Source organism: Salvelinus namaycush, chromosome 28 (assembly GCF_016432855.1).
Source record: "Salvelinus namaycush isolate Seneca chromosome 28, SaNama_1.0, whole genome shotgun sequence".
Taxonomy (NCBI): domain Eukaryota; kingdom Metazoa; phylum Chordata; class Actinopteri; order Salmoniformes; family Salmonidae; genus Salvelinus; species Salvelinus namaycush.
This window is the reverse complement of record NC_052334.1, coordinates 26,863,437-26,886,170: the sequence shown is the minus strand read 5'-3', so window position 1 is coordinate 26,886,170 and position 22,734 is coordinate 26,863,437. Positions and strand designations below refer to the sequence as shown.

The following is a 22,734-nucleotide window of genomic DNA, read 5'->3' as shown; positions in this document are numbered from 1 at the left end:
CTCGGAGGATGTGTTGGTACCATTCTTTATTCATGGCTGTGTTCTTAGGCAAAATTGTGAGTGAGCCCACTCCCTTGGCTGAGAAGCAACCCCACACATGAATGGTCTCAGGATGCTTTACTGTTGGGCATGACACAGGACTGATGGTAGCGCTCACCTTGTCTTATCCGGACAAGCTTTTTTCCGGATGCCCCAAACAATCAGAAAGGATTCATCCGAGAAAATGACTTTACCCCAGTCCTCAGCAGTCCAATCCCTGTACCTTTTGCAGAATATCAGTCTGTCCCTGATGTTTTTCCTGGAGAGAAGTGGCTTCTTTGCTGCCCTTCTTGACACCAGGCAATCCTCCAAAAGTCTTTGCCTCACTGTGCGTGCAGATGCACTCACACCTGCCTGCTGCCATTCCTGAGCAAGCTCTGTACTGATGTTGCCCCGATCCCGCAGCTGAATCAACTCAACTTAAAGGAGATGGTCCTGACGCTTGCTGGACTTTCTTGGGTGCCCTGAAGCCTTCACAACAATTGAACCGCTCTCCTTGAAGTTCTTGATGGGCCGATAAATGGTTGATTTAGGTGCAATCTTACTGGCAGTAATATCCTTGCATGTGAAGCCCTTTTTTGTGCAAAGCAATGATGACTGCACGTGTTGCCTTGCAAGTAACCATGGTTGACAGAGGAAGAACAATGATTTGAAGCTTCCAGTCTGTTATTCAAACTCAATCAGCATGACAGTGATCTCCATCCTTGTCCTCGTCAACACTCACACCTGTGTTAACGAGAGAATCACTGACATGTCAGCTGGTCCTTTTGTGGCAGGGCTGAAATGCAGTGGAAATGTGTTTTTGGGATTCATTTGCATGGTAAAGAGGGACTTTGCAATTAATTGCAATTCATCTGATTACTCTTCATAACATTCTGGAGTATATGCAAGTTGCCATCATACAAACTGAGGCAGCAGACTTTGAAAATTAATATTTGTGTCACTCAACTTTTGGCCACGACTACTCGGGAGCGGTGCGTGATGTGCCCGTCTACAGAGCCTGACCAGAAGACCGCTCCATCTGCGGCGCCGTTGTTTTGGGTCGCCGGCTGGGATCCATCCATTGTCCTGGGTGGTTGACCAGAGGATCCGCTTCGGGAAAGTTTTATTCCTGGTCGTAATGTTGGTGAGTTGACGTTGCTCTTATATCCAATAGTTCCTCCCGGCTGTATGTAATAAAACCTGGGGTAACAATGTAAGAAATAATACATAAAAACAAAATTCTGCATCGTTTCCTAGGAACGCGAAGCGAGGTGGCCATCTCTGTCCGCGCCGGACAGTGAAGAGAGTAAAGGAATGACATAACACATCCACATCAACACTAGGATATCAAAGACTGATGTTTGTCAAAGGTTGAAAACATGTTAGCAATTCAAAGAAGTTCGAAATGATGCTTTCAGTATGTACACTTCACTGGCTTTCAGTTTTGGGTAAATGAGCCTCATGAAAATTGAAAGATTAGTGGAATCTGTGTAGGTAGCTGGACAGGTAGGATGACTGACAGTGAAGGTGAACAGGTGGTCACGTGTCAGGCGACAGAGGAATGGATGAGACTGAGGCAGGAATTCCTTTAACCATAAAGTGGTATATTTACTGAGTAGTCTGTGCTGCATAAAGGAAACAATAACAGTATGCAATCAAATTCATAATCAAAGATCAAGTCATTATTAACATAATTAGGGAATTCAACAATCCAGTTCATTAAGAAGTCAATAGTAATCATCCGTGAGTCATTTAGGCTCGTAACTATTTATCATAAATCATGAAAGAATACAAACCGTGACTGGTTATTCAATCTATAATCCCCATTAGTTTGATATCAAAGTCGATCAGTTAGCAAACAATGACGTTTCTCATTTCACCCTTTCAATTGTCTTCATGTGTACATGTAATTAATTTCATTACATATTAACCATATCGATTGCATAATTGGCCTATGATGATCGGTAGGGCCGTGATCATTGACCATTCACATTACACAATATGTTTGAAGCGTGCGCTCCAAGCCGCGCTTCGCGGCTATAACTACAAACAATAGCTGATGGCCCACTCTCCCGATCGTAACAGATAGTTCAGGTGAAAGGTAACAGAGTCGGTGGACTTACGTGGATACATGGATGCACAGAACTTCTGGATCAGACTGAGTTAAGGAAGAGAAAGCAGCGAGATCAAGCGATGGCGTTTTCCTCTTATGGGGATGAGATCTGTCGGTCATTTCCACCTGACCTAATTAAAGCTTCCTGGCCCAGTTGAGTAAGTGGCCATCAATTAAAGGATTATTCCACCAACTCCATGCATGGGCCTTTTCTACAAAAATATTCTCAGAGGATGGATGTTAGACTGGTATGTCCATGTACGCCACACTATCTGCTACAATAGCCTATCAACACCAAGATGTGCTTATATTGCTAAAGTGCTTCTGAAATTATGCCTGTGCAGGCATCAAACCTTAACAGGAGGAAATAATTCCAGTATTTGTGATGAGAAATAGAACAGCACTAACATCTGGTAGATAAGGGTAATAAGTAGCAATACTTTCTTCAGAAAATCAGTATGTGCAGGTCAACGTGAATAAAACATTTTTCCAACTGCTACCATTTGACACTAAATTTAAATATGAAATACTGCTTGTATTTTGTTTTTAAACTTTTTACAGAGATGAAACAAATATGTAGTTTGATTCATTTGTGAAAGAGATGGGCTATTTTGTAACCACTTTATTTTCGTGGTGCGCTCATCGCTTCTCCAAGCCTTTGATCTAACCGCCCTTTTGAAAGCATGTTCGATCCTTCCCTCTGTCAGATCGGGTTGCAAATGATAGAGCCACCCACATGCATGTGAGTTCTCGCCATAGAGATCATGACTAGGAAATAACCAATTTTGCATGGACATTGCCAGTAGGAAAAGTAAACGGGTTGGAGCCATCAGCTAATGATCAGAGAGCATTGTCTTCTATAAATTGGTTTGCGTAGTTTGTAAATGGCTTTAAGATATGACCGCCATCTAGTGGCCACAAATTAAATACAATATTTGGTTCAACATTCCAGCATCGCAGGTGCATCAAACTAAGAAGAAACTGTACTACTTTAAATTAAAGATACCCTCAATGACGCTGCCCATGCTGTCACATACGCGATAATGGCACGTGTAGACCTACAACGTTGCGATTTCTATACTTATCTATGGTTCTCACTAATGGGGAATAAGGGGAAAACTCAGGGAAACAGGTGTATTCATTATGTCTTGCAACGGAAACCATTTATCGTTTAAGAACCAAATGGTACGAAACAGCGTGGGACCTACCGGAATTTGTCCAATATAAACTCGTTTGTCAAAGCTTTTCCGTTTGGACTAAACGGTTTCTGTTGCAAAACATTTAGCAGCAGACGAAACGTTTTGCAACAGAATAGGCGTAATGAATACACTCCATGAATACCTACAAGGAATGCAACTAATTTCCTCATCAGTAACTATGCTATATCCTTGGAATATGCGACAGGCATTTTTGATTTCATAGTTTGTTTTGTCCACCATGGCAAAGCAGTACGACGTTTTGCTCAGGTTGCTGGTTTTAGGAGATTCCGGTGTTGGGAAAACGTGTTTGTTGTGCAGGTTCACGGATAACGAATTTAATTCATCGCATATCTCTACTATTGGTAAGCTGTTGTTGATTGCAATCGGTTAGTTAGTTTGACAATTGATTCATGCAAGTTTGCCGCAAAATATGCGGCTCCCACAATAAGTGATTAATAGCAAGTAATTCAATACGAAAAGATGGAATGGACTTTCTTGTAGATTTATCATGCGATGCTTCACAAATCTTTGTTGAGAGACATGTTTCTGAAACGCTACTACGCCGTAGTCCTAACTGTATCAAAGGTTGTCTTTTAGTGCTACAAACTTAAACAGAGAATGTTTCACCGAGTGAGAACCAACTACAAATCTTTGAACCTGGTGATTGTTTCTCAGTTTCCATGTTCAACATGTAATTCCCCCTGGGCCCTGGCTATGGACAGTTTGTTTAGACACCCCAGGAAGGGCTTAAAATGAGTAGGGCCTTGGTCACAATTTTTTTCAGAATCTGAGCGTGAAATACGTACTCACTGGTCTCTAACATGTAGTCAGTCTCAGCAGTCCCATTACAAGACAGAATGTTGAACGAACTCATTTTCAACTTAGTTTATCTGTTGTCCGCGGATTTTGTCCCTATGTCGGAGGTAATCTGATACAAAATGTCAGTGTTATCAACCCGACCTAAAGTATTCTTGTCTATATTTCTGGTTTTAATTTTCAATACTGATTAAATTCGCACATGACAAAACACTTTCGCAATATAGCCACGCCTTTACTGAATAGCAAACACGTCCAGCTAATTGCGAGGATAAACGTGCTTCAGTCCACTATACACGGTTAGTGTGTTGTGAATCACATGCAATGCTTCAACAGATTGAAAATATGAGCGAGAGGCTAGCGCCGCCTCAAAAAGTCGGGTAAACAACACTTTCCTGTGGATACCCTATATCCACCTAACCACCAAAAGGACCAGTAGCATGTACAATAGTGATCGGTCATTGGCAACAAACATATCTTTTTGAACGGATTTGTTTAGTGAAGGTCGTTAATAGGGGTGAAACGGTTACCGGTTTCACGGTTTTAGTATTACCGTTTTAATTATCATTAAACCCGTTTTTGATTACCGTGGTTTGAAAAAACTCAACCAAAGTTAACCTACGCCTGCTTCAGACTGTTGCTTTGTGGGTTTTGTTTTGTGTAAAAACATTGCGGAAGGCAGTGACAGTGCTGGGGAGATTTTTCTGCCTTCTAAGAGGACCAACTCTGAAGTGTGGTCGTACTTTGGGTTTTATGAGATTGCTGAGGGAAACTCAATCGAAGATGGTCACCCTTTCTGCAGGACCTGCAACAACAAAAATTCGTTGCGAAAGGGGGCAACACTTCAAATCTCTTGTCATCTTTGTGACCACCACCCGCTACTTTAAAGTGAATGCAAGGTAAGTTAACTTCTAGTTCAATGCATGATGTGGGGACTTCGGAAGGGGGGGGGGGGGGGGGGGTGTAATGGTTTGTCTAACTTACTAATAGCTTGTCAATCATGTAAACTGAAGCTTTCAGTGTTACCTACTCTTGTAAAACACTACAGTTGTTCTGCTGCTGTATGCATTGTGTGTCTACAGACTCTATTCGCCCATTGCACACGATAACACGTTATGTGGTTCAGTCACCCAACCAACATATTTTGTTAATTTAAAATCCGTCAGTCGTCGAATTGGTTGTAAAAGTGTTCCAACAGGAGAAACACGATAGACTCCTATACAAGACTCCTGTATTTATGTCAATTGTTGGGCTCATTGCATTTACTATCACTGTCTAAAGATGCATTTGTTTTTGTCAATTGTACATGGGGTCATTGCATATACTCAAATGCAACACAGAAGATGGACTGTATGTACAGTCGTGGCCAAAAATTGAGAATGACACAAATATTAATTTTCACAGTTTGCGGCTTCAGTGTCTTTAGATATTTTTGTCTGATGTTACTATGGAATACTGAAGTATAATTACAAGCATTACAAGTGTCAAAGGCTTTTATTGACAATTACAGGAAGTTGATGCAAAGAGTCAATATTTGCAGTTTGACCCTTCTTTTTCAAGACCTCTGCAATCTGCCCTGGCATGCTGTCAATTAACTTCTGGGCCACATCCTGATTGATGGCAGCCCATTCTTGCATAATCAATGCTTGGAGTTTGTCTGAATTTTTGGGGTTTTGTTTGTCCACCCGCCTCTTGAGGATTGACCACAAGTTCTCAATGGGATTAAGGTCTGGGGAGTTTCCTGGCCATGGACCCAAAATATCGATGTTTTGTTCCCCGAGCCACTTATTTATCACTTTTGCCTTATGGCAAGGTGCTCCGTCATGCTGGAAAAGGCATTGTTCGTCACCAAACTGTTCCTGGATGGTTGGGAGAAGTTGCTCTCGGAGGATGTGTTGGTACCATTCTTTATTCATGGCTGTGTTCTTAGGCAAAATTGTGAGTGAGCCCACTCCCTTGGCTGAGAAGCAACCCCACACATGAATGGTCTCAGGATGCTTTACTGTTGGCATGACACAGGACTGATGGTAGCGCTCACCTTGTCTTCTCCGGACAAGCTTTTTTCCGGATGCCCCAAACAATCGGAAAGGGGATTCATCAGAGAACTACTTTACCCCAGTCCTCAGCAGTCCAATCCCTGTACCTTTTGCAGAATATCAGTCTGTCCTTGATGTTTTTCCTGGAGAGAAGTGTCTTCTTTGCTGCCCTTCTTGACACCAGTCCATCCTCCAAAAGTCTTCGGCTCACTGTGTGTGCAGATGCACTCACACCTGCCTGCTGCCATTCCTGAGCAAGCTCTGTACTGATGGTGCCCCGATCCTGCAGCTGAATCAACTTAAAGGAGACGGTCCTGGCGCTTGCTGGACTTTCTTGGGTGCCCTGAAGCCTTCACAACAATTGAACCGCTCTCCTTGAAGTTCTTGATGATTCGTTAAATTGTTGATTTAGGTGCAATCTTACTGGCAGCAATATCCTTGTCTGTGAAGCCCTTTTTTTGTGCAAAGCAATGATGACGGCACGCGTTTCCTTGCAAGTAACCATGGTTGACAGAGGAAGAACAATGATTCCAAGCACCACCCTCCTTTTGAAGCTTTCAGTCTGTTATTCAAACTCAATCAGCATGACAGTGATCTCCATCCTTGTCCTCGTCAACACTCACACCTGTGTTAACGAGAGAATCACTGACATGATGTCAGCGGTCCTTTTGTGGCAGGGCTGAAATGCAGTGGAAATGTTTTTTTGGGATTCAGTTCATTTGCATGGTAAAGAGGGACTTTGCAATTAATTGCAATTCATCTGATCACTCTTCATAATATTCTGGAGTATATGCAAGTTGCCATCATACAAACTGAGGCAGCAGACTTTGAAAATTAATATTTGTGTCATTCTCAAAACGTTTGGCCACGACTGTATGTGTGAGTAATTATTATTATTCACAATGTAACAACGAGGGGCCATGCATCAGAGCTGCCTCACCTTGCCAGGGTTGCCAGGAAGCTTTTGTGCGTCCCAGCAACCAGCGTGCCATCAGTGTGTTCAGTGCCAGCGGGCGCATTGTCTCCCCTCGCAGATCACTACTTAAACCTGACAAAGTAAAAATGCTGACATTTTTACATTCTCAATCTCAAGTGAACAAAGATGCGTACATACAGGATGTTAGGCCAGCAGCACCTTATTTCTTTATGAAGGAGAGAACAGACATACAATCAGTGCTGTTCATTAGATTTGTTTAAATATTTTGTGTTATTTTAATGTCAACACCTGCACATTGGATTTGTTTACATATGGTTGTATTGTTCTTACATGCACATTGGATGTGTTTACATATGGTTGTATTGTTCTTACATGCACATTGCTTTACTTGTGTTGCATTTTATATGCACATTTTGATTTGCTTACTTAAGGTTGTGTTCATTAACCTGCACTAGGGAAACTTTTACCTCATGGCCACATGGTGCCATCTTTAATGTTATTATTTAAATGTTTATGCACACAAAGTGCATTGTGCTGCTCATTTTATTTGTTTGTTGATTTTCAATAAAACTTACTGAAATCATTTCAGTGTATCAGCACTTTTTGAAAATTTGCAGCACATTTTAACAATAGCACGGTTATCAGTATTATCACGGTAATTTTGGTCACTATAATCGTGATATGAAATTTTCATACCGTTTCATCTGTAGTTTTTTTTTTTAGCTCAAAACAACGATTACTTACCTTCAAATAAGTTACAAAATATTTCTCTAAAGAGGGGGAATCCTCAATGCATGAACAATAAATAGTGGGGAGAATGCGTCATTCTGGTCCATGCCCATTTTTGCATTTTTTAAAAACTTTTGTTGTTGCAGGTGATCTAATAATTTATTCAGGTAAAAATGTATTTGAAAGAGCATTTTATGACAATGGTGGACTACTTTTTGGGCTTTACATTGGGTATTTGACAAGTTTCTTTGGTTCTATATATTTACTTTTTAAAGCATTTTGAACGGAGCCAGCTCAATCAAAATACTCGGAATTCCCGTCACTAATGTACAAACGGTAAAGGAAGTCTAAATATCATTTTATTCAACATTCTGCTTTGTAGAGACTTTTCCCAGCTAGCAATGAGGAAGCAGCCCTCTTCCGGGGGGCTGGAACTGATTGATTCGGCCCAGAATCTAAATGAATGACTGCCCAGAATCGGCCCAAGTACATCGGGCCGTTTCCGTCTACAGGAATTCAGCCGACTTTTCCGGCATCTTACCAGAATCCCCCCCAGAAGCTGCCCGATGCAAATTTAAATAAATGTATACAAAATTACCCAATTTAGTTATGTTAAATACTACTATTATACCTGCACAAAAACATTTTGTGTTTGCGGAAACACGCTAACTGTGTCAGCGTGCATGCGCCTGGCCCACAGGAGTCGCTACAGCCCGATGGGACAAGGACATCCCGGCCGGCCAAACCCTCCCCTAACTCGGACGACGCTGGGCCAATTGTGAGTCTCCTCATGGGTCTCCCGGTCGCGGCCGGCACGGGTCTCAAACCAGCATCTGTAGCAACGCCGTTTGCACTTCGACCGCTCCTCCACTCAGGAGGCTCCATCCACAAAGGTTTTCAAAGGAATCAAAATACTGCACAGGACACTTAAAGAATTTCATTTAAATGTTAATTGTTTTTTTTGATCACAAACAATGAGAAAATAATGAAATGTTGATTTACACTGGCTGCTTTATATAATTATCAGCCCAAACCCCAAGTAATATATTTGGGCCAGATAACTCACACCGGAATCGGCCAGAGCTCAGTCCCGGCATCCTAGCCATAAGTAATACTGCCAAAGGCGGCCGAGACTCGGGCCACATAACATAGGCCGGGTCTGACCTACAGTCGAGCTTCCCGACTCTCAGCCGGAATCGGCCCAGATCCACTGTGCTAGCTGTGTTGCGTCTGTTTTACAGCGACTTCTTTCAGACTGATATCCATGGAGGAACCATGGTAAGTCTGATATTTAGAGGAACAATTAGTCATGTTATTTGCCTAAGTGGTTAGATTCAGATCTATCATCCTAATAACATTTTGTCTTGTGAAAAAAAGACATGGTTTAAATATAGGAATAACTGAAGTTTTCAGCCAACATGTGTATGCATATGCACTCATTGTACAAAACAGTAAGAACACCTGCTCTTCCCATGACAGACTGACCACACAGGCAAAAGTAGTGAAACATGTACAGCGTGTCAAATTTGAATGTGCTCTCTCTCTCCCATGTGTCAGTGTTGGGGCACTAATTGGGAAGGCTGCCTCCAACACTTAGAGCTGGCATTTGTTAATCAAGGTCAACAGACAATCAGAACAGTTTCAAACATTACTAGACGCACAGTTTGGATTCACCAACAACACAGAGCTGACGCAAAGACTTCACAACAGGATATGCTTCAGGTAACAGATTGGCATCATACAGTGCCTTAAAGTATTCACACCCCTTGACTTTTTCCACATTTTGTTGTTAGCCTGAATTTTAAAATGGATAAAATGTAGTTTTTTTTTGTCACTGCCCTACACACAATACCCCATAATGAATTATGTTTTTAGACTTTTATAAATGAATTAAAAATGAAATGCTGAAATATCTTGAGTCTAAGTATTCAACCTGTTTTGTTATGGAAAGTTCAGAAGTAAAAATGTGCTTAAGTCACACAAGTTGCGATAATAGTGTTTTAACATTCTTGAATGACTACTTCATCTCTGTACCCCACTCATACAATTATCTGTAAGGTCCCTCAGTTGAACAACTACTGGTTGGGGGGTGGAGCAGACATTGAATATCCCTTTGAGCATGGTGAAGTTATTAATTACACTTTGGATGGTGTAACAATGCACACAGTCACTACAAAGTTACAGGCGTCCTTCCTAACTCCGTTGCCGGAGAGGATGGAAACTGCTCAGGGATTTCACCATGAGACCAATGGTGACTTTAAAACAGTTACAGAGTTTAATGGCTGTGATAGGAGAGAACTGAGGATGGATCAACAACGTTGTACACTCTACATGTTGCATTTATATCTTTGTAAAGTGTTGGTCCCATGTTTCATGAGCTGAAATAAAAGATCCCCAAAATGTTCCATATGCCAACATTTCTCAAATTTTGTGCATAAATTAGTTTACATCCCTATTAGTAAGCATTTCTTCAAGCTAAGATAATTCATCCACGTGACAGGTGTGACATATCAAGAAACTGATGAAACAGTATGGCCATTACATAGGTGCACCTTGTGCCGGGGACAAAAGGCCACTCTAAAATGTGCCATTCTGTCACACAACACAATGCCATAGATGCCTAAAGTTGTGAGAGAGTGTGCATTTGTCATGCTGACTGCAGGAATGTCCACCAGAGCTGTTGCCAGATAATTGAATGTTAATTTCTCTACCGTAAGCTGCTTCCAACTTCATTTTAGAGATTTTGGCAGTATGTCCAACCGGCCTCACAAACGCAGACCACGTGTAACCACATCAGCCCAGGACCTCCATCTGGTTTCTTCACCTGCGGGATCATCTAAGAACAGCCACCTGGACAGTTTTTGAAACAGAAGTATTTCTGCCTGTAATAAAGCCCTTTTGTGGAGGAAAAAATCATTCTGATTGCCTTGGCTGGGTTTCTCCAGTGGGCGGGCCTGGCTCCCAAGTGGGTGGGCTTGGGCTGTGCCCCTGCCCAGTCATGTGAAATCCATATATTGGGGCCTAGTGAAAGTATTTCAATTGACTGATTTCCTTATGTACTGTAACTCAGTGAGATCTTAGAAATTGTTGCGTCTTATATTTTTGTTCAGTATAAATTCGATTTTATTTAATTTAATACATTTGCAAACATTTCTAAACGTGTTTTCACTGCCATTATGGGGTATTGTGTGTAGATTGGTGAGATTATTTTATTTAATCCATTTTGAATTCGGACTGTAACACAAAATGTGGAAAAAGTCAAGGGGTATGAATACTTTCTGAAGGCACTGTATGATGCCAATCTGTTACCTGAAGAATATCCTGGTGTGAAGTGTTTGCCTCAGCTCTTTGTTGTTTACTGTGTTTGGCAGGTGTGGTTGTTGTGACGGTAATGTTGCAAGCAGCTGACCTTTTGCACCTGACTATTTGATGGGTTTTTACGCTTCAACTGTGAAGCTATCACTCTCACACACACACACCACTAACATTTAATGTGTATATTTTTCATGCAGAAGTCGATAGACAACCCAAGTCACGTCTTCCTTGGCCCTGCAGGAATGCACTGTAGTAAATAACAATTTCATTCCCTTTAGCAAGATGACCTCTAAAGACTGCTTGAAAGGACCTTCAACTGGGTTAAGTGGGTATCTAAGTAACCCAGTCCTCATCAGTATCCACTTCAAGTTTGTGTCACTGTTACCATTAGCCCAGGGGTACAAATGTTAACCAACTAGGGATACTTATTGACTAGTACAGGCTGTTTTGATGCACGAGTAGGATATATTGAGATTAGGCTACACTCTTTGAGGCTTCGGTAAAACTCCAGTCCGGCAATGGAAATATGAAGAATAAAGATACATGAAGGCACAAGCTCAGTAAGGAAAACCGGGGGGAGATACAGAATTCAACAAGATGGCCGATGGAGAAGATGGATAGAAAATGCAGCCAAGAGTAATACATGTTGGTTTGCAAAACTTAATTTTGCTTACTTTTTTTAGGAGTGGATTTCAAAATGAGAACATTACAAGTAGATGGCATTAAAGTACGAGTACAAATATGGTGAGTGAAAAGATCTTCCAGACAATGATTTACCATAATACAGTAGTGATTGACACACCTATCACAAATGTGAATTTTACGTTCTGTAAAGCAGTGTTTGAAATAAGCTTCGCCTGTTGATTTGAGTAAGATTATAAATATTCTGAAATGTGGTCACATCCTGTAAAACTGGGAATTGCCTCTGTCTGTGTGCAGGGATACTGCTGGCCAGGAACGATACCAGACCATCACCAGACAGTACTACAGACGGGCACAGGTGTGTTCTCTATACACCAATAATCCCTGTTCAGGAATGAATAACTACCAGTTAAAAACAGTTTACACAATATCAAGTGCCTAGTCATGTGCTCACAATTTGTCATGACAGTCCCTCCCCTCTTGATCTTTCACTAGGGAATTATCCTGGTGTATGACATCACAAGTTCGAGCTCCTTTCAGCACATTTTGAAGTGGGCTAGTGATGTGGATGAGGTAAGGCTAATACCTACTGATAAAACACAGCCCTCTCCATTCACGCTGTCATTCTTTTTGTCCCCCTTCTCCTTTTCTCGGGGTCTCTGTGTTTGACTGACCTAGTATTTACATCGTCTCTCATTGAACTGGTGCCCAGTCGTCTATTTCTCAACCCTGTCACACTATTTCAGTTCGCCCCTGACAAGGTGCAGAGGATCCTGGTGGGGAACAAGGCTGATGTGGAGCAGATGAGGAAAGTTCCTAAAGAACAAGGAAGCAAGGTTGGTCTTTATCTAACTGTTTGACTCAGCCATAACAACTATTTTCTTCCATACACAGTTGAACATTTTCCATCCTTAATGAGCTCTTGTTACAGCTAGCAAAAACCTATGGAATGGAATTCTTTGAGACAAGTGCCTGCACCAACTGCAACATAAATGAGGTGAGACGTAGGCCTTAATGAGTCAATACCTTGGATATTGAACAAAAATATAAATGAAACATGCAACAAGTCCTACGATTTTTCTGCGTTACAGTTCATAGAAGGAAATCAGTCAATTGAAATATATTCATTAGGCCCTAATCTATGGATTTCACATGACTGGGCAGGGGCACAGCCATGGGAGGGCATAGGCCCACCCACTTGGGAGCCAGGCCCAGCCAATCAGAATGAGTTTTCCCCACAAAAGGGCTTCATTACGGACCGAAAACTCCTCAGTTTCATTAGCTGTCTGGGTGGCTGGTCTCAGATGATCCCGCAGGTGAAGGAGCTAAATGTGGAGCTCCTGGGCTGTCGGGTGGATGAATTATCTTGGTGAAGGAGAAATGCTCACTAACAGGGATGTAAACACATTTGTGCCCAATATTTGAGAGAAATAAGCTTTTTGTGCGTATGGAAATGTTTTGATATTTTACTTCAGCTCATGAAACATGGGACCAACACTACGTGTTTGCGTTTTTATATTTTTGTTTAGTATATTTATGTTATGTTGGGGAACATGAGGCAATTGTGGTGATATATTTTCTCTACATGTTCCAGTCATTCATCCGGTTGACACAGCTGGTTCTGCAGGCTCACAAGAAAGAGATGGATGCGTTCCAGGGTTCCACTAATTTATACCTAGACATGACTTCTCTTTGGGGAGAGCAGGACAAACAGGACAGTGATGCAAACTCCCCGAAGCCCTGCACATGTTAGCCGAAGGGAAAAGCTCTCAACCTGGGGGTGTTTGGCTAGAAGAATGCCCTTGGCCCTGTGACATAATGGACATTGCAATGAGTAACTTAAGAAATGTGAGAGTATGTTTTGTGCTTACTGAATATTGCTGTTGCTTATGCTCAGATGAATGCATTATCCTTTTTTGGCCTACTCACTGTTTTCTTCATTCATAATGTCATAGTTACTTGGCTTTTTCATGTTTATTACCCTATTCTGCAACACCTAAACTGATGACACGCTGAGTTAAGTAGTCCACATGTAATAAGAACATTTGCCAGCTGAGGGGCTGTTGTCTGCAATACTCAGTTACTGGGTATACTTAAGCCTTCTTCTGTATAATTTGTGTTGCCAAAATGTTGCGCTTCATATCACAAACAACTTTGCTGTCTACTTGAAATAACAAAAAGTATACTTACAAAGTAATTTGCTAAAAATAGGAATTGTTGGACTATAGTGAAAGACAATCTGAGGCTCTTGAGTGGTCCTTTTATGAGGATAGGGTGGGCAGAGGGCAAGGCTAAATTATTAATACACAGAAATGGAATCCAAGCTAGCTGGAAGGGATAATTTACCTATGGAAGACTAACCCTTTACTCAGACAAGCATTAATGCAAAAACTAAAACTGAAATTATGTTCAACTCAATCTTTGAGTATGTTGTGTGAATTTCACTGCTAATTCTAAGTGTTTTTTCCAGGTTGAAAAGCTGTAGCAAATGCCACACTGGTGCGTACACTATTATAAAGGGCGTACACAAAGTGCGTACACTATTATATAGCATTATAAATGGCATTTAGTGTCACTGATTGCTGACTGTTTTGGTGAAGTTTTTTAATAGCTGTGCTAGCTATAAAATGTAATATTTTGTGTGAAAAATTAAAAGTCCACGTTAATTTATTGGTGATCTTGTTTTTTGTTGTTGTGAGATTTACTAAAGAGGAGTTGAGTGAAGCCTCGGTCCTTTGAGTTTTTAAATAGAACTAGAAGATCAAGTAGGACAGTCCATTCAAAAAAAAAAATCATATACTGGGAAAAGGCAGGTAATGACTTGATAAATGGCTGATGGTGAGAAACTGATATAGGCTCTAGAATTAGCATAAAGCTGAATATTGTGCCCATATCATAATACATGGTTCCCTTCCTCATTATTCTCCCAGGAAAAACAGTCATGACAAACAACTGTAAATAGCTACAACCACAGTGCATTGTATTTTACATTAGATCTCCGGCGAATGCTTTGATACTGTGGAATACATTTTTACAAGATCAGATTCATAGCCGAGTCTGACTAAAACCACTAGGTGAAGATATAAAATGCCATGTTAAATGCCTAAATGAAATTTGTATGAAACACTATTTAGTGTGCAATTAATCCTGTTATGATATTATGCTGTTTTAAAAAAACATGCAAGGTATAACCATAGGTTTGATTTAACATGACCCTCTTCATACCGATCTATGCAAGTTTACAACCTGAAATATGAGCATGTCTGTGTGTATCAGTTTTCGGCAGTTATTTGACACCTAGGTAAGGTAAAACGGTAGCATATATTTATTTGAAGTCAGATGCGCTGTGGTGGGATTAACACAGACACACTGGTCCTCACTTCTGCCAGCATGACCACAGTACAGGACCATGACGTTCATTGCTAAGCCCTTCTATGATCTGAAGTCCACAATGCTGGAGGGGGATTCAGTAGACTTCAATGTGTTTCTGAAGGGCGGTTGGTCCTCATTGAGAATGTGGCATCGCTCTGAGGGACAACCACACAGGACTGTAGCCAGCTCAACCTGCTCCAGAGCAAGTACCCTCACCAGCTAGTGGTCCTGGGCTTCCCCTGCAATTGGTTTGGCTACCAATTCAGTATGCAACATCTTGGCCTTTTGGTTATGTGGTTCAGTGAAATCCATAAAAACAAGCTAATCTAGTCAAATATTCTGTTAGCAGTATCAGTTGATTTATTTAATTATGAATGTCGGATGAGAATGTTTGTGTTTTATAGGAGAACTGTTCAGGTTCTCCCCATTTTAACTCATTGAGGTATGTGCGTCCAGTAGATGGCTACCAGCCTGGCTTCACGGCCTTTGAGAAGTGTGACGTGAATGGAACCAACACCCACCCTGTCTTCGTCTATTTGAAAGACAAACTCCCCTACCCTGATGATGATCCACACTCCCTCATCCAGGATCCTAAATTCCTCACCTGGAGTACCATCAGCAGGACAGACATCTCATGGAATTTTGAGAAATTCCTGGTTGTGCCAGAGGGAGAGCCCTTTAAACGGTACAGCAAAAAATTTGAAACTATCAACATGGAGCCTGAAATCCAAAGACTGAGTCCAACCAAGACCTGAAAATAGCATTGAAATGTTTTTCTTGTGCACTACTCTTCCTGCTACACAAATGAGTTCACATCTATGATGATAGAGAGGACCTATTATGGTGTCCTCCATCCTTTTGAGGTTTATTGAACGAGGGTAATATTCTTAAAACCTATGGGAATATTATCTGAAGCCTTGTAAAGCTCAAGTGTTGTCGGTCATGCTGCGGTAGTTTGTCTTACTCATCATGTAATGAAAAGATGGAAAGCATCAACTATATTTTGGTTGCTCCTCTAACATATACTCCCCTATGTATTTATTTGGAAAGTGAAGATGTTTAATTTGGCTCTATACTCCAGCATTTTGGATTTGAGATTAAATCTTTTGTGAGGCGACCGCACAGAATGTGACCTTTTATTTGAGGGTATTTTCATACTTATCTGTTTTACCATTTAGAAATGAATGCACTTTATTTATCTACTTCCCACATTTTTAAAGGTGTCAAGTTTGTGACTATACAAACTTGTTGGTTGTATTTGCAGTTTGTTTTGGTTGTTTCCTATTATTTTGTGCCCAATAGAAATTAATGGTAAATGTGTTGTCATTTAAGTCACTTTTTTTGCAAATAAATGATATTCTTATTTCTGAAATTACTTTGACATTAAAATGTTTTGAGCATTACACATTTGATTTAGTAGCCTACTAGTCTATACAGTAAGTTCATTCCCACCAAACATGCTAACCTCTTACCATTACACACCTCCCTACTATTGGTATCAAATTTGATTTTGATTTGCGCCGATTACAACAGGTTCACCTTACCGTGAATTGCTTAGTTACAAGCCCTTAACCAACAATGCAGTTCATGATATGACATGCCTGTGTAACTTTCTCATTCATCATTATTCACAATGCATTTATGATTATGCGTAATCATGGTACATTAATATTCTATTCCTATTTACAATAAGTGACTGACTTAGTGAACCCTTTCCTCGCTCTATTCCCATGCTGGCCAGCAGGTGATGCCACTGACTCATTGAGGAAAAAATAACATTATTGTCAAAATTGGCATATAATTGTAGTTGGAATGAAGTTATTGTATTCTACTTTTATTACCCAAAAAGTATCTTATTGTTCCACCATACAGCATGTGTAGTAATCATGTTATAATGGAACATTGTCTAGTTTCACATGACATGTTATTTTATTTTAAAGATTTAAAGACGTTTTGTGTTGCAGAGTAGAAATAATATATTAGTAGGACAGGTGTTGTATATCGTGTCAAAGGTACTTCCAGGTAATTCCCCTGCACTGAACCACCCTCATGATGACAGAGGCTGGCCTGCTATAATAGAATCTGTTTCTGTGTCTACAGGCATTAGCATACGTAATAGTGACAAAACTCTACATATGTAATGGTGCCAAGTTTCTCAACATCACACCCCCTGCATTATTGCAGTCCCCTTGTCTACCCTGTCCATCCTGTGTTCTCACTGAACACTAGAATACCTCCAGTCATTCTTCTGATCCCCATTGTTTTAGTTCCAATAAATGGGAAGTTTTGGCAGAGCCACCCAGCAGTAGAGGAAAAGACGGAGCATTGCATGTCTTCTCAAATAGTCCCATCTACTGCTGACTGAGAGACAGTGCTGCTGAGTAATGCCCTAATGTAATTTATGTTATGAAAGTCCCTGGAGAGATCTGTGACAACAGTGAAAGGTTAGGCTACTCTTCTCTGAGAGGTAGCTATGCATTTTCTCTAAAGCCTGTGTTTTTTTGCAAGTAGAATGAGTGCCTTGACTAATGCAATACTGTAGCTCAGTCCAGAAACAACCCATAGTCCCTATACCCCCATAGCCAAAATGTACAAGAACTCTAGGATAAGAAGCCTATAACTTGTTATGGGAAACAGAAAGCTCATATGACACAGAAATTATTGATTGCATTTAATCATATCACATTGACTGATTTGCACAGTATTGCAGTTGAGTTCACATGCTCTGTCCTAGATAGGGGTTTTCTTTTCGAAGGGCCAATTCAAGAGAGCTACTGCAGAAACACAACCAGGTGAGCAGAAATGGATTTGTTACCACAGTAACGTTTGCTTTATAGTATGAAGTCCTCTCGCGAGATTCCATTACAGTGAGGGAGGGTGGTTGGTATGATCTCATCTCTACAGCAGCTGCATAGTGCAGCGAAGCAAACCCGTAACTTTGTATCAAACTTCTACATATCTGACGAAGGCAACCGGATCATTGGGATTTTAACCGAAACGGAAACAACTGTTTAAAGCAATATACATAACGGTGTTGCTGCATTTTTACACTGACGGGTCTTGAAAAACAAAAGGGGAAAAACGCTTAGTATTGTGTTCATGCCATCCAATGGTTGACGGGAAGAGGAGAAAAGGTGAGTCGGGAAACATGCGTTTTAACGTTGGGGAACGATCCATGTCATGTGCATGATGTTTTGAGATACATGATCGCAAGCAATATCAGGATAGTCTCCTCAACCAATAAACATTTTAAACAGCTACATCTGACCGATTAGTATGTGTTCTATAGTAGCCTAAGTAGCCCATATTAGAGTGCGCAATCTGGGTATTTTCTTTCCCGAAATTAGGAGGGAACCAGAAAGGTTGCTTTGTGGGTTCAGAACGCGCACTCTGCGGGTGACTGGAGTGGAAAATGTCAATTTTGGTCAATGCAATCCGCAATTATATCACGTTCGTCAAAGACGATGTGCATTGTTTCGGGTGCAACTTGAGTTTGGTGATTTCCAGGTGGCATCGAGCAAACGGGCTTGTTGTAATAGCGATGTAATAGGTGTGTAATGCTGCAGCTTTCTGTGTAGTCCCCTCCTTTAGCAAGCTATATGCTATAGCCTACATCATTTTCTACCATTAATATAGTTAGTTCGGGCCTCTACAAGTGGTGGGTTAATGTTGCTGAAGGGTTAATGTTGATGTTTCTTTGTAAGTGACAGACCACCACTATCAACCCAAATGGTTAAACAAACTATTGGGCATAACACATTTGATTTAGTATAGTAGGCTACGTGGTGAAGCAGCTTGATGGATCTTGCTATTAGCAAGGCAACAACCATTGATGTGGTTTGGACTGTCACAAGGGATAACACTATTGTCTACTTGGTACAAAAACTGTACAGTATTGCTCAACACTGTGCACTTAGGAGAAACCCCTTCAAATTAGTAGATTCAGCTATTTCAGCCACACCCGTTGCTGACAGGTGTATACATTCCGGCAAACAACCATGCAATCTCTATAGACACACATTGGCTGTAGAATGGCCTTACTGAAGAGCTTAGTGACTTTCAATGTGGCACTGTCATAGGATGCCAACTTTCCAACAAGTCAGTTCATCAAATTTCTGCCCTGTAAATGATGTTATTGTGAAGTGGAAACGTCTAGGAGCAACAACGGCTCAGCCACGAAATGGTAGGCCACACACGCTCACAGAACAGGACCACCAAGTACTGAAGTACGTAAAAATCGTCTGTCCTCAGTTGCAATACTCACTACTGAGTTCCAAACTGCCTCTGGAAGTAACGTCAGCACAAGAACTGTTCATCGGGAGCTTCATGAAATGGTTTTCCATGGTCGAGCAGCTGCACACAAGCTTAAGATCACCCTGCGCAATGCCCAGCGGCGGCTGGAGTGGTGTAAAGCTTGCCGCCATTGGACTCTGGTGCAGTGGAAACATGTTCTCTGGAGTGATTTATCACTCTTTACCATCTGGCAACCCCAATGCATAGTGTCAACTGTAAAGTTTGGTGGATGAGGAATAATGGTCTGGGGCTGTTTATCATTGTTCGGGTTAGGCCCCTTAGTTCCAGTGAAGGGAAATCTTAACGCTACAGCATACAATGACATTCTGCTTCCAACTTTGTGGCAACAGTTTGGGGGAAGGCCCTTTCCTATTTCAGCATGACAAAGCCCACGTGCCCAAAGCGAGGTCCATACAGAAATGGTTTGTTGAGATCGGTGTGGAAGAACTTGACTGCCCTGCACAGAGCCCTGACCTCAACCACATAGAATACCTTTGGGATGAATTGGAACGCTGACTGCGAGCCAGGCCTAATTACCCAACATCAGAGCCCGAGCTCACTACCCGCAGCAGTGTTCCAACGTCTAGTGAAAAGCCTTCCCAGAAGAGTGGAGGCTGTTATAGCAGCAAAGGGGGACTAACTCCATATTAATGCCCATGATTTTGGAATGAGATGTTCAGCAAGTGTCCACATATTTTTGGTCATGTAGTTTATTTTTGTGTGCAACCTGTGAGACATGGTAGAAATTACACTGAACAAAAATATAACCGCAACATGTAAAGTGTTGGTCCCATGTTTTATGAGCTGAAATAGGTCCCAGAAATGTTCCATATGTACAAGAAACTTATTTCTCTCAAATTTTGTGCACAAATTTGTTTACATCCCTGTTAGTGAGAATTTTTCATTTGCCAAGATAATCCATCCACCTGACAGGTGCGGCATATCAAGAAGCTGAATAAACAGCATGATCATTACACAGGTGCACCTTGTGCTGGGGACAATAAAAGGCCACTCTAAAATGTGTAGTTTTGTCATACAACACAATGCCACAGATGTCTCAAGTTTTGACTGAGCATGCAATTGGCATGCTGACTGCAGGAATGTCCACCAGCTATTGCCAGAGAATTGAGTGTTCATTTCGCTACCATAAACCGGTTGGTTTTCTGATCCACGCCACTACCTTTTTTTAAAGGTATCTGTGACCAACAGATGCATATCTGTATTCCAGTCATGTGACATCCATATATTAGGGCCTCATTTATTTATTTAAATTGGCTGATCTCCTTATATGAACTGTAACTCAGTAAAATCTTAAATTGTTGTGTTGCGTTTATTTTTTTGTTCAGTGAACTTAGTTTCAGGGGCAATTCAAATGCCTCACTGACCAAGTAATAGCCTATTGAATTACATAACGCTATTGGTTGAAACTTTATAAGGCAGGCAATGTTTTGGCATTGAATGAGCCCTACAGTGGCAAATCTGGATTCACTTGGACACAGGATTTGAATTAGACCTCTATGACCGGCTGTTACTGACAGTTCCAGTAGCTGTCAGAAGGAGTCCAAATAGAGTATGTTTAGCACTCATTCACTGTTTGCTCTTTTTTTGTATATCTTTGCATTTGTACTTGCTGTCCTATGCAGATAAGAGCTTCAGTGTTTAATTCCCCCCTAATAGTCCATCTGTATTGGTGTATGCTATTCTGTGGAAACCTGCTTGGTTATGGTGGATGTGTCAGATAGGGGGAGGAAAGAATATTGAGTTGCATAGTTGGCAAAATATTAGCATTCTTCATAAACTTGGCTGACTGATGACTGGGATAACATCAATCAGGTCCATAGTCATAACAATTGAAGACCTCTGTTTTGCCGTTTAATACATATTTTCTTTACACCATTACTCTCATATTTAGTCTGATATTGTTTTGCTGAAGCCATCATGCAAACTGGACCAGTGCCTCCTATTATGGAGTTTTCACTTTAAATCAATCCAGTGCTGACACTACTATGGGAAAAAGTATCTTTCTATTTTAATCATCATTGATGGGCAAACCAGTCTACTTTGTGCTATAGACAAAAATATCCTTCATGGTTATCATAAGACAATAATATAGGCTACAGTGGCTGTGAAAGTATTCACCCCCCTTGGCATTTTTTCTATTTTGTTGCCTTACACCCTGGAATTGAAATTGATTTTTGGGGGGTTTGTATCATTTGATTTACACAACATGTCTACCACTTTGAAGATGCTAAATATTTTCTATTGTGAAACAAACAACAAATAAGACAAAAAAGAAAACTTGTGTGCATATCTATTCACCTCCCCAAAAACAATACTTTGTAGAGCCACCTTTTTCAGCAATTACAGCTGCAAGTCTCATGGGGTATGTCTCTATAAGCTTGGCACATATAGCCACTGGGATTTTTGCCCATTCTTCAAGGCAAAACTGCTCCAGCTCCTTCAAGTTGGATGGGTTCCGCTAGTGTACAGCAATCTTTAAGTCATACCACAGATTCTTAATTGGATTGAGGTCTGGGCTTTGACTAGGCCATTCCAAGACATTTAAATGGTTCCCCTTAAACCACTCAAGTGTTGCTTTAGCAGTATGCTTAGGGTCATTGTCCTGCTGGAAGGTGAACCTCCGTCCCAGTCTCAAATCTCTGGAAGACTGAAACAGGTTTCCCTCAAGAATTTCCCTGTATTTAGCGCCATCTATCATTCCTTCAATTCTAACCAGTTTCCCAGTCCCTGCAGATGAAAAACATCCCCACAGCATGATGCTGCCACCACCATACTTCACTGTGGGGATGGTGTTCTCGGGGTAATGAGAGGTGTTGGGTTTGTGCCAGACATAGCGTTTTCCCTGATGGCCAAAAAGCAAAATTTTAGTCTCATCGGACCAGAGTACCTTCTTCCATATGTTTGGGGAGTCTCCTACATTCCTTTTGGTGAACACCTAACATGTTTGCTTATTTGTTTCTGGCCACTTCCGTAAATCCCAGCTCTGTGGAGTGTACGGCTTAAAGTGGTTCTATGGACAGATACTCCAATCTCAGTTGTGGAGCTTTGCAGCTCCTTCAGGGTTATCTTTGGTCTCTTTGTTGCCTCTCTGATTAATGCCCAATTAAGAATCTGTGGTATGACTTAAAGATTGCTGTACACTAGCGGAACCCATCCAACTTGAAGGAGCTGGAGCAGTTTTGCCTTGAAGAATGGGCAAAAATCCCAGTGGCTATATGTGCCAAGCTTATAGAGACATAC

The 22,734-nt window shown here is 41.1% G+C and overlaps 2 protein-coding genes and 1 pseudogene across 2 annotated transcripts in view; all 3 read left to right on the top strand.

Annotated features, from left to right (window-relative positions):
- The first annotated feature begins 3,571 nt into the window (after positions 1 to 3,571).
- LOC120023305 (ras-related protein Rab-15-like) lies at positions 3,572 to 13,561 on the top strand. The gene is made up of 7 exons (XM_038967329.1): positions 3,572 to 3,695; positions 11,850 to 11,910; positions 12,106 to 12,166; positions 12,304 to 12,381; positions 12,555 to 12,644; positions 12,740 to 12,805; positions 13,403 to 13,561. Exons 1-7 carry the CDS (start codon positions 3,572 to 3,574, stop codon positions 13,559 to 13,561), a joined length of 639 nt encoding a protein of 212 aa, XP_038823257.1.
- Positions 13,562 to 15,217: 1,656 nt separating this feature from the next.
- Positions 15,218 to 15,935, top strand: LOC120023303 (annotated as a pseudogene).
- Positions 15,936 to 18,099: 2,164 nt separating this feature from the next.
- The window catches only part of LOC120023845 (signal-induced proliferation-associated 1-like protein 1), a 70,810-nt gene continuing 66,175 nt past the window's right edge, over positions 18,100 to 22,734 (top strand). The window contains exon 1 of the mRNA XM_038967962.1: positions 18,100 to 18,314. The gene's annotated coding sequence lies outside the window, so the exon portion shown is untranslated. The remainder of the gene's footprint in view (positions 18,315 to 22,734) is intronic.

Coding starts and splice junctions, on each gene's coding strand:
- LOC120023305 (XM_038967329.1), top strand. CDS start 3,572: ATGGCAAAGCAGTACGACGTTTTGCTCAGGTTGCTGGTTTTAGGAGAT. Junction 11,911..12,105: donor AAAGTACGAGTACAAATATG/GTGAGTGAAAAG, acceptor GTCTGTGTGCAG/GGATACTGCTGGCCAGGAAC. Junction 12,167..12,303: donor AGTACTACAGACGGGCACAG/GTGTGTTCTCTA, acceptor ATCTTTCACTAG/GGAATTATCCTGGTGTATGA.